This window comes from Ixodes scapularis, unplaced genomic scaffold, assembly GCF_016920785.2.
Source record: "Ixodes scapularis isolate PalLabHiFi unplaced genomic scaffold, ASM1692078v2 PGA_scaffold0__279_contigs__length_252992795, whole genome shotgun sequence".
In the NCBI taxonomy this organism is placed as follows: Eukaryota; Metazoa; Arthropoda; class Arachnida; order Ixodida; family Ixodidae; genus Ixodes; species Ixodes scapularis.
The window spans coordinates 171826831-171842074 of NW_024609835.1; the positions used below are offsets into that span (position 1 = coordinate 171826831).

General features: G+C 48.0%; 1 protein-coding gene across 1 annotated transcript in view; it reads right to left on the bottom strand.

Annotated features, from left to right (window-relative positions):
• Positions 1-3506, bottom strand: part of LOC115312275 (ice-structuring glycoprotein-like) — a 37846-nt gene extending 34340 nt beyond the window's left edge. The window contains exon 1 of the mRNA XM_040223085.2: positions 2901-3506. Within this exon, the coding sequence (XP_040079019.1) occupies positions 2901-3506 (606 nt within the window). The remainder of the gene's footprint in view (positions 1-2900) is intronic.
• Positions 3507-15244: the final 11738 nt, after the last annotated feature.

Here is a 15244-nt window from a genome sequence, read left to right on the forward strand (position 1 = left end):
ACAGCACGTGACATCCGGCACCTCTGCTTTATATAAAAGTTTACCGTCGATATCCGCCATGTCAAAGGCCATGAAAACACTGCTGCGGAAACACTCTCCCGCGTCAGTGCTATTTCTTTAGCAGATCGGGTGGACTGGGAGGGGCTGGCAAACCGCTCAATCAAACGATCCCAAGCTGCAACGTTTGCGTGCCGCTCCTGGATCACTGGTTTGCTGACGTTCTTCTGCCCTTTTCTCCAACAACAGTTACCTGCGATACGACAAATGGTGTGTCCCGACCATTCGTACCACCAGCATTTCGTCGCGCTCTTTTCAACAACCTGCACAACAAGAGCCACCCAGGAATCTGTGCTTCACAGAAATTAATAACTGCCCGTTTTTTCTGGTCCAGCATGAACGCGGATGTCCGTTGCTGGGCACGAACGTGCGTGCAGTGTCAACGCGTCAAGATCATGCGACACACAATCACCCCCATCTCACCCTTCCGACCACCGGACTCCAGGTTTTCGCACGTCCATATAGACCTAGTGGGACCCCTTCCATCATCACGGGGAGCCCGCTATTTGCTGACGTGTGTAGACAGGTTTACCGGATGGCCCGAGGCATTCCCCGTCCCTGACATGACAGCAAAGACAGTCGCTACAGCCTTCATCGACGGCTGGGTGTCCCGTTTCGGCTGCCCTGCTGTAGTCACCACCGACAGGGGACGGCAATTTCAATCCTCCCTTTTTGCCGCCTTCGTCACCGTCCTGGGTGTCCAAAACATTCGCACCACCTCCTATCATCCCTCGGCCAACGGCATGTTGGAACGGCTGCACCGCCAGTTGAAGGCAGCTCTCGCCACCTATGAGCCGCGGGAACGTTGTGCCGACCACCTTCCCCTCGTACTCCTCGGCCTTCGCTCAGCGCTCAAGGCAGATCTTGGCTGTTCTACAGCCGAGTTAGCCTGCGGCACACCACTGCGCCTACCCGACTAATTCTTCTCTTCGTTTCCTTCCGAGTCAAGAGAAGACCCCACCGGCTACGTCGACGACTTACGAAAAGCCTTTCGTCTTCACCGGCCTGTGCTTCCAGCTCATCGGAGCCATCGAGACGTATTCGTGAGCCAAGACCTTGGGACATGCTCGCATGTTTTCTTACGTCGCGACCAGGTTCGTCGACCATTGGAACCGGCCTACGACGGCCCGTTCAGAGTGCTGGATCGGCAAGCCAAGACCTTTACACTAGACATAAACGGCCGTCGTACGTAGTCACGACCGACCGTGTCAAGCCGGCCTACCTAGAAGCCACATCTCCTGCATCCCCTGCAACCGCTCCTGCCCCGTCAGCACCTTCGGCGCTTGCAACAAGAACCAAGCACACCACATGGACCATTTCAGGGCCCACGGCTCCACAGAACGGGGAGCATTGCAACGACACTCAAAGCCAGCCTACGCCATAAACGACGACGACGAGGTTCAGCTGCCCCTGCAGCGCAAGCAAATAAAGCAGTTCGAATCCAAACGCTGTCCGAGCTGGTTCGTTTTAAAACGATATTTTTTCCATTTTAGAAAAAATATCGTTCCAAAACGGATATTTTTTTCCATTTCGGAACGATATTTTTTCAGTAACGTACCTTAACCGGAACGAAACCGTTATTTGAAAATTATAAAAACCGTAACCGTAACTGTAAAATGTTTACCTGTAGCCGGTTTGAACCGATATTAACGGAAAAATAAAACTAGTAGCTTTTCTCAAGTATAACCTGGAGGAGAGATCTTGATAAGTTCTGGCTATATGACAGAGTTACCGTCAGCGAGTGTGGCATCTGGTAGTATATTTCAGTTCAATCTAACTTTGGGATTAATAATAAGTACTAGTTGAGCTCAGTGGTGGTGGCCTCACGAGGGTCAGCGGCACCCGGGGCGGTGGCCCGACGCGAAGCCCCTCTGAGCGCTGCACCCTGAGAGGTCCCTGAGAGTCTGAAACGTGTCGGGAACTACAAGAGAGAGAAAAAAAGCCATATATATATATATATATATATATATATATATATTGTAACGATTACCGCTTACAAGCTGTTCATTTAATGGACATCCGGTTGCTTTGCTCGTAGGCTTCCAACTCTCGCGAGCACTCCGTGTTCTTCTGTTCGTTGTCTTCTTTTCCGCGACATCAGCTTCGCTACATTATCCCCCTCCCGTCTTCTGGAATTTTATCCAAGTTTAACGAAGTCCTTCATACAACGAGAGTCGATCACGGTGAACCACGAGAGCCCGGGATCGATCCTTTTGACGTATGCGATAGACCACGTCACTGAGCCGTTTCACGATTGTAAAAAGTCCTTGCCAGTGACGCTGCAGCTTTGGGGACAGTCCTCGTTTCCGAACCGGGTTATACAACCATACCATGTCGCCTGGTGAAAAAGGGCGTGATGCGACGTGTGCGTCATACTGGCTCTTCATGCGAGCGAGGCCGCTTGACAGCCGTTGTCGAGCAAATGCGTGCATTCGCTCGAGATTTGTTCTCAGTTTGCTCACGAAAGACACAGGGTCTGTGGCCGGTTCTGATGCTCGTGGGATGGTTAGTTCACAGGGCATACGAAGGTCATGGCCGAGCAGCATCATCGCTGGCGTGTAACCGGTCACCTCGTGAGCTGCTGTACGGTATGCGTACAAAAATAGGTGCACGATGGTGTCCCAGTCATCTTGACGATCATTTACAAATATCGACAGATGTTGTAAAATGGTTCGGTTCATTTTTTCTACCAAGCCGTTTGACTGCGGGTGGAAAGGTGTGGTCCTCGTTTTGGCGATGTTGAATATCTTGCAAACTTCTTTAAATACGTGAGATTCAAAGCTCCTGCCTTGATCCGAGTGAATGCTCAGGGGCGCCCCGTACCTGGTGATCCAATTCCTCACCAGGGCGTCAGCAATTTCAGGGGCGGTCTGGTTTGGAATTGGAATAACCTCCGGCCACTTTGTAAAGTAGTCAACAATGACTAGCAAAAACCTGTTACCAGATTTAGATCGGGGAAGTGGGCCTAGCACGTCAATGCCAACGTGCTCAAAAGGCGCCCCCGTCACATGCTCTTGAAGCGGTGCTCGCTGTTTGGCGTGAGGTCCTTTACGGGAGGCGCACATGTCGCACTGTCGACACCACTGCTTCACGTCACTGTGGCACTGCAGCCAGTAGAAACGTTGGCGAATCTTCTTTATCGTGCGATTCACGCCGAAGTGTCCTCCTTCTGGACTGCTGTGCAGTTGTTGAAATGCGTGGGAGCAGAGTGTGTGTGGCAGAACCAGTTGCCAGACGACAGAGCCACCCGCAGCGGACTCCCAGCGTCGATAGAGAACATTGTCGCGAAGGTACAAAGAGTCCCATTGCACCAAGTAGCCCTTAAGGGCAGGAGATAAGCTGGATACCTCCTTGCCTTGAGGTCGTCTATTCTTCGTTTTCCATTGTATGAGCAGGCCGATGTCTGGATCGTCAAGTTGAGCTGCCCGAAGACTTTCCGGTGTCCACATTTCGTTGCCACAAGGAATTGTTTTGAGTGAGATGCAGCTGCGTTTTTCAATGCTTGTGCACTGCTTGCACGACTTCTCACCGCATGGTCGACGCGAAAGGCCGTCGGCATTGGTGTGGAGTGAGCCGGGGCGATGCTGTATGTCGAAGTTGTATTGGTGAAGGCGTTCCAGCCATCGGACGACCTGTCCATCAGGGGTTTTAAAACTCAACATCCAAGTCAATGATGCGTGGTCGGTTCGGATAATGAATTTCCGTCCCAGAAGATAATGATGGAAATGGGTTATGGCCTTGATGATGGCCAAAAGTTCGCGTCGGGTGGTGCAGTAGTTGCGTTCTGGGTTCGTAAAAACCTTACTATAATACGCAATGACTCGCTCATGTCCATCTTGTTCTTGCGATAGTACAGCACCGGCTGCCGAGGCGCTAGCGTCGGTGTCAAGGATGAATGGTGTTGTGTCTTTTGGGAAGGCAAGAGTTGGTGGAGATGTGAGGGCCGTTTTGAGTGTCTCGAAGGCCAGTTGGCATTCTGGGGACCACACAAACGGAGCATTCTTTTCTGTCAGGATATACAAGGGCTTGGTGATGTGGGCGAAACTAGGGACGAATCTTCGGTTGTAGGATGCCAGCCCAATGAAGCTTTGAACGTCAGCGGTGGATCTTGGGGTTGGCCACTCGGCAATAGCAGAGAGTTTCCGAGGGTCTGTGGAAACTCCGTCCGTCGAAATGATGTGCCCGAGGTACTCAACCTGCTTTGTGCACAGCGAACATTTCTTGGGAGTAAGCTTTAGGTTTGCCTTTTGAAGTCGTGCAAGCACAAGCTCGAGATTCGCCAGGGGATCGGAAAATGTCTTGCCCAATACAACAATGTCGTCGAGGTATACAAGACAAACTCTGCCTATGAGACCATGCAGCACAGATTCCATTAGTCTCTGGAATGTAGCCGGGGCGTTGCAGAGCCCGAATGGCATCACTCGGAATTGAAATGAGCCATGACCTGTAGTGAAGGCAGTCTTTTCTCGGTCATCCGGGTGTACGGGAACCTGCCAATATCCACTCTTAAGGTCAAGCGTAGAAAACCACTCGCTGCCTGCGAGAGCGTCCAAGATATCGTCAGTTCGAGGCAAAGGAAAGGAGTCCTTTTTGGTGACATCATTAAGTCGTCGATAATCCACGCAAAAACGTGCTGACCCGTCCTTTTTCTTCACCAGTGTGACTGGTGAAGACCAAGGGGAACACGCGGGTTCAATCACGCCCTGCTGTAGCATGGTCTTTATCATGTCGTTAACAGATGACTGCAGTGCAAGGGGAACTCGTCGAGGAGACTGTCGTACAGGGGTAGCCTGTCCCGTCACGATGTGGTGTGTTGCTGCTGATGACAAGCCCATATCACTGTCTCCCGTGCTGAAAAGCTTTGTAAATCTTTTAAGTAGCTGATGAAGCTTACCCGCGCAGGTTTTATCGAGGCCAACAGGCGCGCCCTCGTAGAGAGGTAACACGTGTGGGTCCAGCTTGGTTGGTAATACGTGGGGACACGGACACGGGAACTCGGGATTTATTGGGAGTCCACTGTCGCAAAGAACCGTCACTGTGGCAGCACTCAGGGGAAACGAGTCAGTTCCCAAGTGCAGCAATCCGGCATTGTAACGATTACCGCTTACAAGCTGTTCATTTAATGGACGTCCGGTTGCTTTGCTCGTAGGCTTCCAACTCTCGCGAGCACTCCGTGTTCTTCTGTTTGTTGTCTTCTTTTCCGCGACATCAGCTTCGCTACAATATATATATATATATATATATATATATATATTTATATATAACTTTGAGCGGCGGAAGGAAAGAAAACGCCCGAAGGGTTTCCGAGCTCTTTCTATCAATTTCGTTCCAAGACCCTTTTTCAAACCGAGTGGCAGCCGCCGGCATTGCCACGCATCTCACCATGACAAGAGAAAAAGCCAAGGAGAAGGATGTCTCAATGTTGAACATGCCAAAGCACTTGGCCGCCGATGACGGAGCCGCCCTCGTCCAGCAGACAGAGGACGCCACCTCTGCCTCCTTCGTCTCAACCTTGGGAGCTGCGCTGCTTCCAATAGTCGATCCCAAGGTCGGTTTCGCCCCACACGGTCAGCAGCCTCAACAGTCCCTGTCGCAGAACTCTCAACGCGAGCTTTTCAAATGTCAGCACGGTGAGCTCGAACATCCACAGACGCGCCAAGAGATTGCTTCTAGCATCGCCGGAGCCCTTCCCCTGCTTCCACCAGTGGTATGGCTTCTAAGCGAATCATTTCTACCAGAGCCACCAACGCGATCCGACTACCCCCCCCCCCCCCCCCCTCCTCCCGCAGCCATTTCCAAAGCGAGGGTCTGTTACGCCAGGACATTCTGCACGACCTCGCCCAGAACACCAGAAGTTTGTCCACGAGAGATGCCCGCGAAATCCGGCATCTCCACCCGCATCGGTTCTACTGAGATGCCATGCTAACCCAACACCAGTATCTCATTTTCGATAGATTGGAACTCTTCCACGTCGCCGCGGGAGGGAACTGGAGGACGGCTATTCTATCCCAGACGTACAGGCTCTACTCCGAGGTTTTCAGAGAGCTCCCCAACCAGCTACCAAACCAGCCTCGATGCGGACGCCGCACGTCTCGCGCTCCCGCGAACACCAGCTACCGCCCAGGCACCAAGTCCAAGAGGCCCCCCTGTCCTTAAGTGAAGCCGGCAGCTATCCTGGGTCTTCGAGACCCACCAGTGCCGTCATCGACGGCACTGTCGTTTCCTCAACACTCCTGGACGTTTTCCCGGTCGAGGACGTTTTCGCCCACGCATTTTGCGATGCTGACCTCGCCTGCACTTGATCTTAGACCGAAGAAAACGACCCATGGGATCCGGTCTCGACGGCCACCGCCGCCGAGCGAATCCTGGAGTGGCTCAGTAGGACAGACAGTGTCATTGAGCCCCACGCCGATGACGACTCCTTCGAATCGTACAGTGGCGCGGAAGAAAACCACACCAACACAAATGAACACACTACAGACAAACAAAGCGGCGTCAAAGACTACGATTTGAACCTGAGTAGCACTGCCTATACTAGTCGAAAGCGACCGGACCTCCGCCGCCAGTCCACCCGACCCAGCAGGCACCTCAAGTCGACTGGTCAGTGTTTACAGTGAGGCACACAGTGTTTACGGGCCGCCCGACTTCGGCGCACTTTCCAGTCGCTGCACGAATGCTTCTTGCTTTACGACCCGCCCACCTCTCCCTGACCAGGGGTGCTATGTTGCGCTTTTTGGACTCCCAGGAGACTAGGAAGAGGGAAGTGACGTCAACGACGCAGCAAACGCAGATTGGGTGTTGATTTCGTTTTCTTCTGTCAACATCCAATCTGCGTTTGCTGTGTCGTTGACGTCACTTCCCTCTTCCTAGTCTCCTGGGAGTCCAAAAAGCGCAACATAGCACCCCAGGGGGCCTATGTTGCGCTTTTTGAACTTCCACGGCGATTACGGATAAGAAAATGACGTCAACAGGGCAGCAAACGCATATTGGATGTTGATTGGTGAGAACCAATCAACATCCAATTTGCGTTTCCTGCGTTATTGACGTTACTTCTTTCTCCGTAGTCGCCACGGGAGTCCAAAAAGCGCAACATAGGGCCCCAGGTTCCCACGATTGATGCCGCCATAACCAACATGTTGGCGGCATCATCGAACGCACGTGGTCTGTACTTCAACCCCGTCTTCCTCGTATTCAAGTCAGTCACAAAGTCCCGCTTTGTTTTAGACTGCGCCGCACTACTCCTTACCTCCAGCTACCCCAGTTCCGCCTTAATCCGCTACCACAGGCCATAAAACTAAACCCCCTTCCGCCCCCAGCGTATATGGTGAAGCTCGACATTGCCGAGGCTTTTTACCATATCACCGCTTCATCCCTCCTCCCGTAACCTGACCTCATGTAGAGGAGGCCGCCGCTACTGCCGTTTTCGCCGTATGACCTTCGTGATACACCGGGTGCCGTTTTACATGCAGCTCTCGGCAGCAACCATTGCCAAGGAAATGCGCGCGCGTGCACTTTGGGCTTGGTCTCAGATCGACAGCTAGTTGTGCATTCGCGTCCCGACCCAGAGAAGTTGGCATCTGAGGTGCGCCTCCTCGTGGAGTACTTGCTGCGGTCGGAATTTCGCTTAAACCTAAGCGACACGAGCAGTGCCCAAGCGACGCATGGGTTTGCTTGGGTTCAGGTTCGACCCAGCCGATGACACCATTTCGCACACGCCAGAACGGCTCCGAGCATTTCCCCGTGTCTTTCGCTCGCTGGCGCGCCCGCTTCCCGTCAAGGAGGCGGAGGGCAACTTAACATTTTACTTCTCTCTCAATGGCTCTGGGTTTTTTCTTCTTCATCCGCTGTTTGACAAAGTTTCAGACCAAATCCCTCTTTCTCTTCCGAACCACAAGAAGCCACCCGGAGTGAGAACTACGACACCCAACTCCAGGCCGTCCAGCAGGCCACGGCGCTCCTTGAGAGGCAACGCCCCTCGAGGCAGTCGTAAGCGACGTGTGGCCGCGTCCTAGGTCCCTTGGGAAGCTGCAGGCACCAAAAAAGTTATCCTCTCTCTCTCTCTCTTTCTCTTTCGCTCAACTGGTTTCCGTTTCTTTTGCGTGTTTGGCCGACTTTGCCGCACTGCCAACCGCTCCCCCTTTTGCCCGCTACCCAAAAGCGCATGAGCAGATGCCTTCGGAGTCGGTTACAGCGTAGATGTTGGGAACTGTGAGCAGGCAATCATCGCTCTTGTGCCGAGGCCAGCATACCTCCGGGAAGGACTCGCCGTGTTGTGGTGCGCTTGTATCGCCGACAAAGGGACTCCTCCACACATGAAGAACAGAGTTTTGACCCTCGCGCTGCGCCGCGGCGATGGATGAGCTTTGTGGCGACGTGCGCGATCGAAAGCGTCGCTGTGATTGGCCTTCCACGATTGGCCCAGTGGTTACTATGACGTGAGCAAAGGATTTCTCATTGATGGAAATAAGAGGAATGTAAGAACTTCAGTTTCTAGGCTGTTGCAAGTGTTGGTTTCAGAGCGCTATGATTTCAAGCTTCCCCCATGCTCATTCCAAACACCATCGAACTTGCTGTTCGAAAGGTGATGACGTCACGAGAGAGAACCACTGGAGGGCGCCGCCAAAAGATCTCGCCACCTGTGCCATTTTTTTTATTTATTTATTTATTGTTATTTATTGAAAAACACCAGGAAACCCTTTGGACGTTTCCTCGATCTTTCCGCCGCCTTTCAGCACGAGAAGGAAAAGATGTGTCGCGCCGAGAGCGCGAGGACTCGATGGTCCTCCGGCTCGCCATCGCGTGTCAAGCGCGCAACGGCAGGCCTGGCGATAGCCCAAGGCAAAGCTCATGTATGGCCACGGTGCAGCACTAGAGCCAAAGCTTTGTTGTCCGTGTGTAGGAGAGTCCCTTACTAGAATGGAAAGTTGGGCGAGTTGGTATGAATTCATTTTGAAAAACAGCGCGAATACCACACGGACAAAAAGGAGGAACACACAGGACGAGGCGCTGTCCTGTGTGTTCCTCCTTTTTGTCCGTGTGGTATTTGCGCTGTTTTTCAAAAAGAAGAGTCCCTTTCTCGCCAATGCATGCGCACCAGAACACGGCGACTCCTTCCCAGAGGCATAGTGGCCTCGGCAGAGGGGCTAGGATTGCCTCCGCACAGCCCCTATAAGTACTCCAAAACCGACTCCGGAGGTATCTGCCTATATGCGCAGTCGGGTAGCGGGGAAGGGGGGAGCGGTGGGCAGTGCAGCAGAGTCGATCAAACACGCAGAAGAAAGGGAATTAGGTCTGAAACTCTGTCAAAACGGGACGAAGAAGAACAAACCCCGGAGCAAGAAGGAGAAATGTAAAATGCCGAGTAGCCCGCGGCGCGTATAATATAATATAATATAATATATTATAATGTAATATGATATAAGAACACCGTAGCAATAAAAAAAATATATATATAAGAACACCGTACCGGACATTGGGACGCCCAGAGTTGAAATCCTGGTTCCGCCGTTTATTTTGGCTGTTGGTGGTTTCGTAAAATATTGATTCCTTTGGTGAAGTACTGCTCATTCATCTGCATATTTTCGAATATATTAATATGTATATGAGTGATTTCATCTCAAATCAGGCAGGCTAAAGGGTCTAATTTTTAATTTTCACGAAAAAAATATATGTTTTGGGGGCATTTATCAAATGAATGAGGGCGCAAACCGCATGTTCCCCAAATTTTTTGTTCTTCAGTTACGAAGCGTAGAAGCCGCAGTGGGAGAAAACAGTGTTTTTGCCTGCCGTCGGAGGTCGCGTGTTTGATACCCTCTGCTGGCGCTATTGTTTTCTCTACACCCTTTTATTTTTCCCCCGTCATTTAATAGGTATTCTAAAGATACCTTGATGTATTCAAATTGTTTTAGAAATTTGATTGTTTTCTAAAAAAACATGTCAAACTCGTCACTCCGGTCGCTTTTAGGTCAAATTTGACAGGTCATTACTTTGTCTATACTTAAGGTAAATTCTCTTTATTCGGCTCTACAGAAAGCCTAAGCAAGCCCATTATAGATATATTAATATCATTATTATCTCCCCAGTAGCCGCTCCGCTACCTTCACGTAAACGTTGTGAAAAATAACAAATGTTCACACATTTCACGCAATTGCGGCTCAAACAGAGGGCATAAAACCGAATATTACATTTCTAGACTATTTTTTCTTGTAGTCGACTAATATGTCTAAAAGAATTTAAAAAATAAAAATTTACAAAAATGGAGTTTTTGAGAAAATCGACCTCAAACGTTCAACATTTGTTATTTCTTACAACGTTTACGGGAAGGTAGCGGAGCGGCTACTTGACATATCATAATGATATTATTATATCTATAATGGGCTTGCTTTGGGCTTTCTGTTGAGCCAAAGAACGAAAATTTACCTTAAGTACATACAAAGTAATGACCTGTCAAATTTGACCGAAAAGCGACCGGAGTGACGAGTTTGACATGTGTTTTAGAAAACAAACAAATTCCTAAAAATATTTGAATACATCAAGGTATCTTTATAATACCTATTAAATGAGGGGGAAAAGTTAAAAGGGTGTAGAGAAAACAATAGTGTCAGCAGAGGGTGTCAAACACGCGACCTGCGACCGCAGGCAAAAACACTAGTTTCTGCCACTGCGGCTTCTACGGCTCGTAACTCGAGAACGAAAAATCGGGAGAACATGCGGTTTGCGCCCTCCTTCATTTGATAAATACCCCCAAAACATTTTTTTCATGAAAATTAAAAAGTAGACCCTTCCAGCCTGCCCAATGTGAGATGAAATCACCTATATATATATATATATATATATACAACACGGGCACTTCACACCATCGTACGTGGTCTCCGAGGAGGATATAAACGAAATTGTGCAGATGAATGAACCGTACTTAATCCAATGAATTAAAGAATCCAAGTTTCCAGGAACCCGCCGAAAGCCAAAAAACGGCGGAGCCAGGATTTGAACTCTGGGCCTCCCAATGTCCGGTCGGGTGTGCTATTAAGGCGGCGGAGCACACCCGACCGGACATTGGGAGGCCCAGAGTTCAAATCCTGGCTCCGCCGTTTTTTGGCTTTCGGCGGGTTCCTGGAAACTTGGATTCTTTAATTCATTGGATTAAGTACGGTTCATTCATCTGCACAATTTCGTTTATATATATATATATATATATATATATATATATATATATATATATATAACGGGCATGGTGGCGGGAGGCCGAAGGCGTGGGTATAAAACTGAGAAGAAAAAAACCCTTAGTGAAAAACAGCAACAACGGACGATTTAATCTTCGACGTTTCTGCCGGAGTCTTCCTGACGAAAGCCGGACTCCGGCCGAAACGTCGAAGATTAAATCGTCCGTTGTTGCTGTTTTTCACTAAGGGTTTTTTTCTTCTCAGTTATATATATATATATATATATATACATAATAAGTCAGAGATCCGTACTTGCGGAGTTGCTATGCTAGGAGTTTATTGCATGTATTTCGACAGTTTCGCCGAGAGGCTCGGCTTCGTCAGGAGATGGCCTCCTGACGAAGCCGAGCCTCTCGGCTTACACAAACAAATGTGTAAGAATAAAAAAAAAACACTCTATATATATATATATATATATATATATATATATATATATACAGGGTGTTTTCTTTTTATTCTTACACATTTGTTTAAAAACAACCGTGAAAGCTACACTAATGCGGTTTGTGCAGGTGGGTTATCCGGCCAGGCGGACATTATTTGGGCGGCTAATCTTTGCAATAAGTCGGCTAATTAATTAAAATTCGTTAATTAACTTTTTAATTACTGAAAATAAACATATGGTTCCAATTAGAAGCTTGCTGAGCATCATCGAAAACCCCTAAATCAACTATTTTTAGCAGGATATAACGCCGGGGCAGCATTTTACGGCATTCTGTAAAAACGCTCCATTTGGACGCGTTTCTAGATATCGGTTTCTTATCGGAGCGCATCTACGCGCTCGCGATCCTGCTCCCCGGTGGTCGCGGCGCGAAGCCACCTCTTCGCCTCCTTCGTAGAATGGAGGGAAGTATAGGCGCACGTGTGTTGCGCGTCTCAGCCACTGGGGAGCAGGACCGCGGGCGCGGTTATGCGCTCCGATAAGAAACCGAAATCTAGAATCGCCTCCAAATGGAACGCTTTTACAGAACGCCGTAAAATGCTTCCCCGGCGTTTTATCTTTCCAGTAACAGATGATTTAGTGGTTTTCGATGATGCTCTACAAGTTTCTAATTGAAACTATATGTCTATTTCCAGTAATTAAAAAGTTAATTAACAAACTTCAATTAATTAGCCGACTTATCGCAAAGATTAGTCACCCACATGATGTCCGCCTGGTCGTATAACCCACCTGCACAAACCGCGTTAGTGTGGCTTTCACGGATTTGTTTAAACAAATGTGTAAGAATAAAAAAAAACACCCTGTATATATATATATATATTCGAAGATATGCATATATATATATACACACACAAGGCTAAAAGCCTTGAGCCTTGTTTTTTTGCCTGTGTTGCTGCTTCCGGTTGGGTTTCTTCAGTAGCATCGCATGAGGCTAGCTCTTGCAGCACCAGAGCTTCTAGCCATAATAATTTTTCGTTTTTAGCTTTGCTAATAGAGGGCTTGAAGCACGGGTCCAAGAGCATAGCAAAATATGCTTCCTTGTCTTCTTTATACAGAGTGAGCCTTGCCTTGATAGATCTCATCAGTTCTGCGGGAAATTTTTATACCCCGGTACAGTTACCTAGACAGTGGGGCATACCGAAAATCATAGAACCATGGGAGTACAAAGACGGATACTTCTCAGCGCTGGCAATATCAGTGACATCAAACAGTGGCTTCAAAGACTGTACATATTCAGAAGCATCTTTCCACTCTGATCAACCAAGCACATCGATGTCACAGTCCGAGGTAGCAAGCTCCACAGTGACTGCTTTTTCAGTTCCAGAAGGCGAGACAACATTAGATACTGGCTGTTCCATCTCGTCGCCACGTCTTGCACCAGACGTAGTGCGTCCTTCACCATCTTCGTTTGGCACTCCTCAGGCCTTTTTTGAGCTGATGATTTGTGCTTGTAATGTCCCACAACATGCCTCACATCCTTGCACAGGCGATGAATGGCCGGTGAACGGGATCTCGCGCCATTAAGGCCACGGTCCCACTGAATGTGGCAGTTTAGGTACTTTTTGGCAGGTCATTACTCATCTCCCTTTAAATACTGCTTTGTGGGATTGATGTCTTTCGAAAGGCAATGCAATTCTCTTTCATTTGATATTAAATATGCGTTGGTTTTTACTGTTCATGCGCATTTGTAGCGTTGCGAATATGATGGCGCGGACCCTCACTTGCTCCACTAGTTCATGTCTTATGAACGATCCATTAAAGATAGCACGGTTCCAATATAGCAGTTTTGTTAAGATGATGTCGGAGCAGAATGTAACGATACACTTTTTTGGTATTTGCGCTACTTTGTTTTTTTCATCCCTCCAAATATTGCCCTAAAATTGACATTTTTCAGCACAAATATGTTTTTAATGACACGCGGTAGGGCACTGAAATTAGCTACAGATGTAGTGCTTATAATTGGTAATATGCAGAAAAAAATATAATGTTGTGCAAAATATTTTGTTTAGATATTTTATATCAGACGTAGCACTTTTTTGTGCTTCGAGTAATGGTACTTCAAATGCCGCTGAGGATATAATTAAACTATGGTAAAATCTTTTATAACATTTAGAGCTACAATGGTTGCCCAGGAGGTGGACGATGGCGTTTTTTCGTTTTTAAAGTCATAACGCTCCAGGAGCGTTTCAAACTTGCCTATTTTGATGCGTATCTTTTTGGACATCAAACAGATTTATTGGCATCTAATAATATTTATTGTTTGGAATAGATATACATTGCGATGTATTAAATGTTCACAATTATCTTGCGTTGGTTTCTTAATAGGTGTAGAGCTTAGCTAATTTTAAGAACAATTAAAGAATGGGTGTTTTGCTGCGCTACCGGGCGGATGGCAGACAAACTGCTGACTTCTAATGTTCAAAAAATTTTCGAGGGCGGCGTTGGCGTCTGTATCATCATCAATCTCCGTGTCGATTTACCCTAACATTTAAAAAATATATTGGAAGATTTGCTATCGATAACTGAATGGTCTAACTACTGGGTCAGGCTAATAAATCTAAGACAAATAATTACACAAGCGTAGCGAGGTATAATGTGTTCATTTTTCGATATGATTGAAATAAATAAACAATGAAGACGAAGAGGAAAAGAATACACCCGAGCTCACTTTATGCCTAGAGTCACTAAATGAGCTTTAAAGTATCGGCACTCCGTTCCCCAAAATTGCTTTGGGCGCCGCCATTTTGGGTCTTGCTCAGAGTAAACGCAACCGCCGATCATCGTGATCCAAAAGTACGACTTCCTCAGCGTTAGATGCGGTGCTAGGAAGCTGATGCAATGTTGCAATGCTCTGTCGCGGGTTGTTTAAACTTTCGTGAGGGACGGAAAAACGTTTCCTGTGATTTTAGATAAAGCTCCATATAACCGGCAACTACGATTTTAAGCCGCAATATGGCCAAGTGTCGTTACTCTGAACCGTAGCTAATTTACTGGCACAAACGGGAACAATGAAGAAGGGGCAGGTGTCAAAAGGTATTGGGTTGTGGAGGAATCCACGGGGCTTACGTCATGGCCCCTCCAGGTATTACAAGCTTCTTGAACAAGAGCATGAATAGTGTCATTAAATAAGCTACGCTTCAGAGTAGCTACACTTGGCCTTATTGTGGCTTAAAGTCATGGTTGCAAGTTATTTGAAGCTTTATCTGAAATCACAAGAAACGCTTTTCCGTCCTCCACTTTCATCAGTTTGCGACAAAGCAAAGCAACATTACATGGGCTTCCTAACACCGAATCTAATGCTGAGGATGTCGCACTTTTGAATCATGACGATCGGCAGTTGCGCCTGCTCTGCACTAGCACCAAGATGGCGGCGTTCACAACACTGTCGGGGAAGAGAGTGCCAATACTCTAAGCGCAGCTCATTGATTGGCTCTAGTTCCCGTGAAACTCCTTTTCCCTGACTGAAACTGAAAGTAAATATGAATAATACACCATTATTATAGCTTATTTAGTTATAACCAAA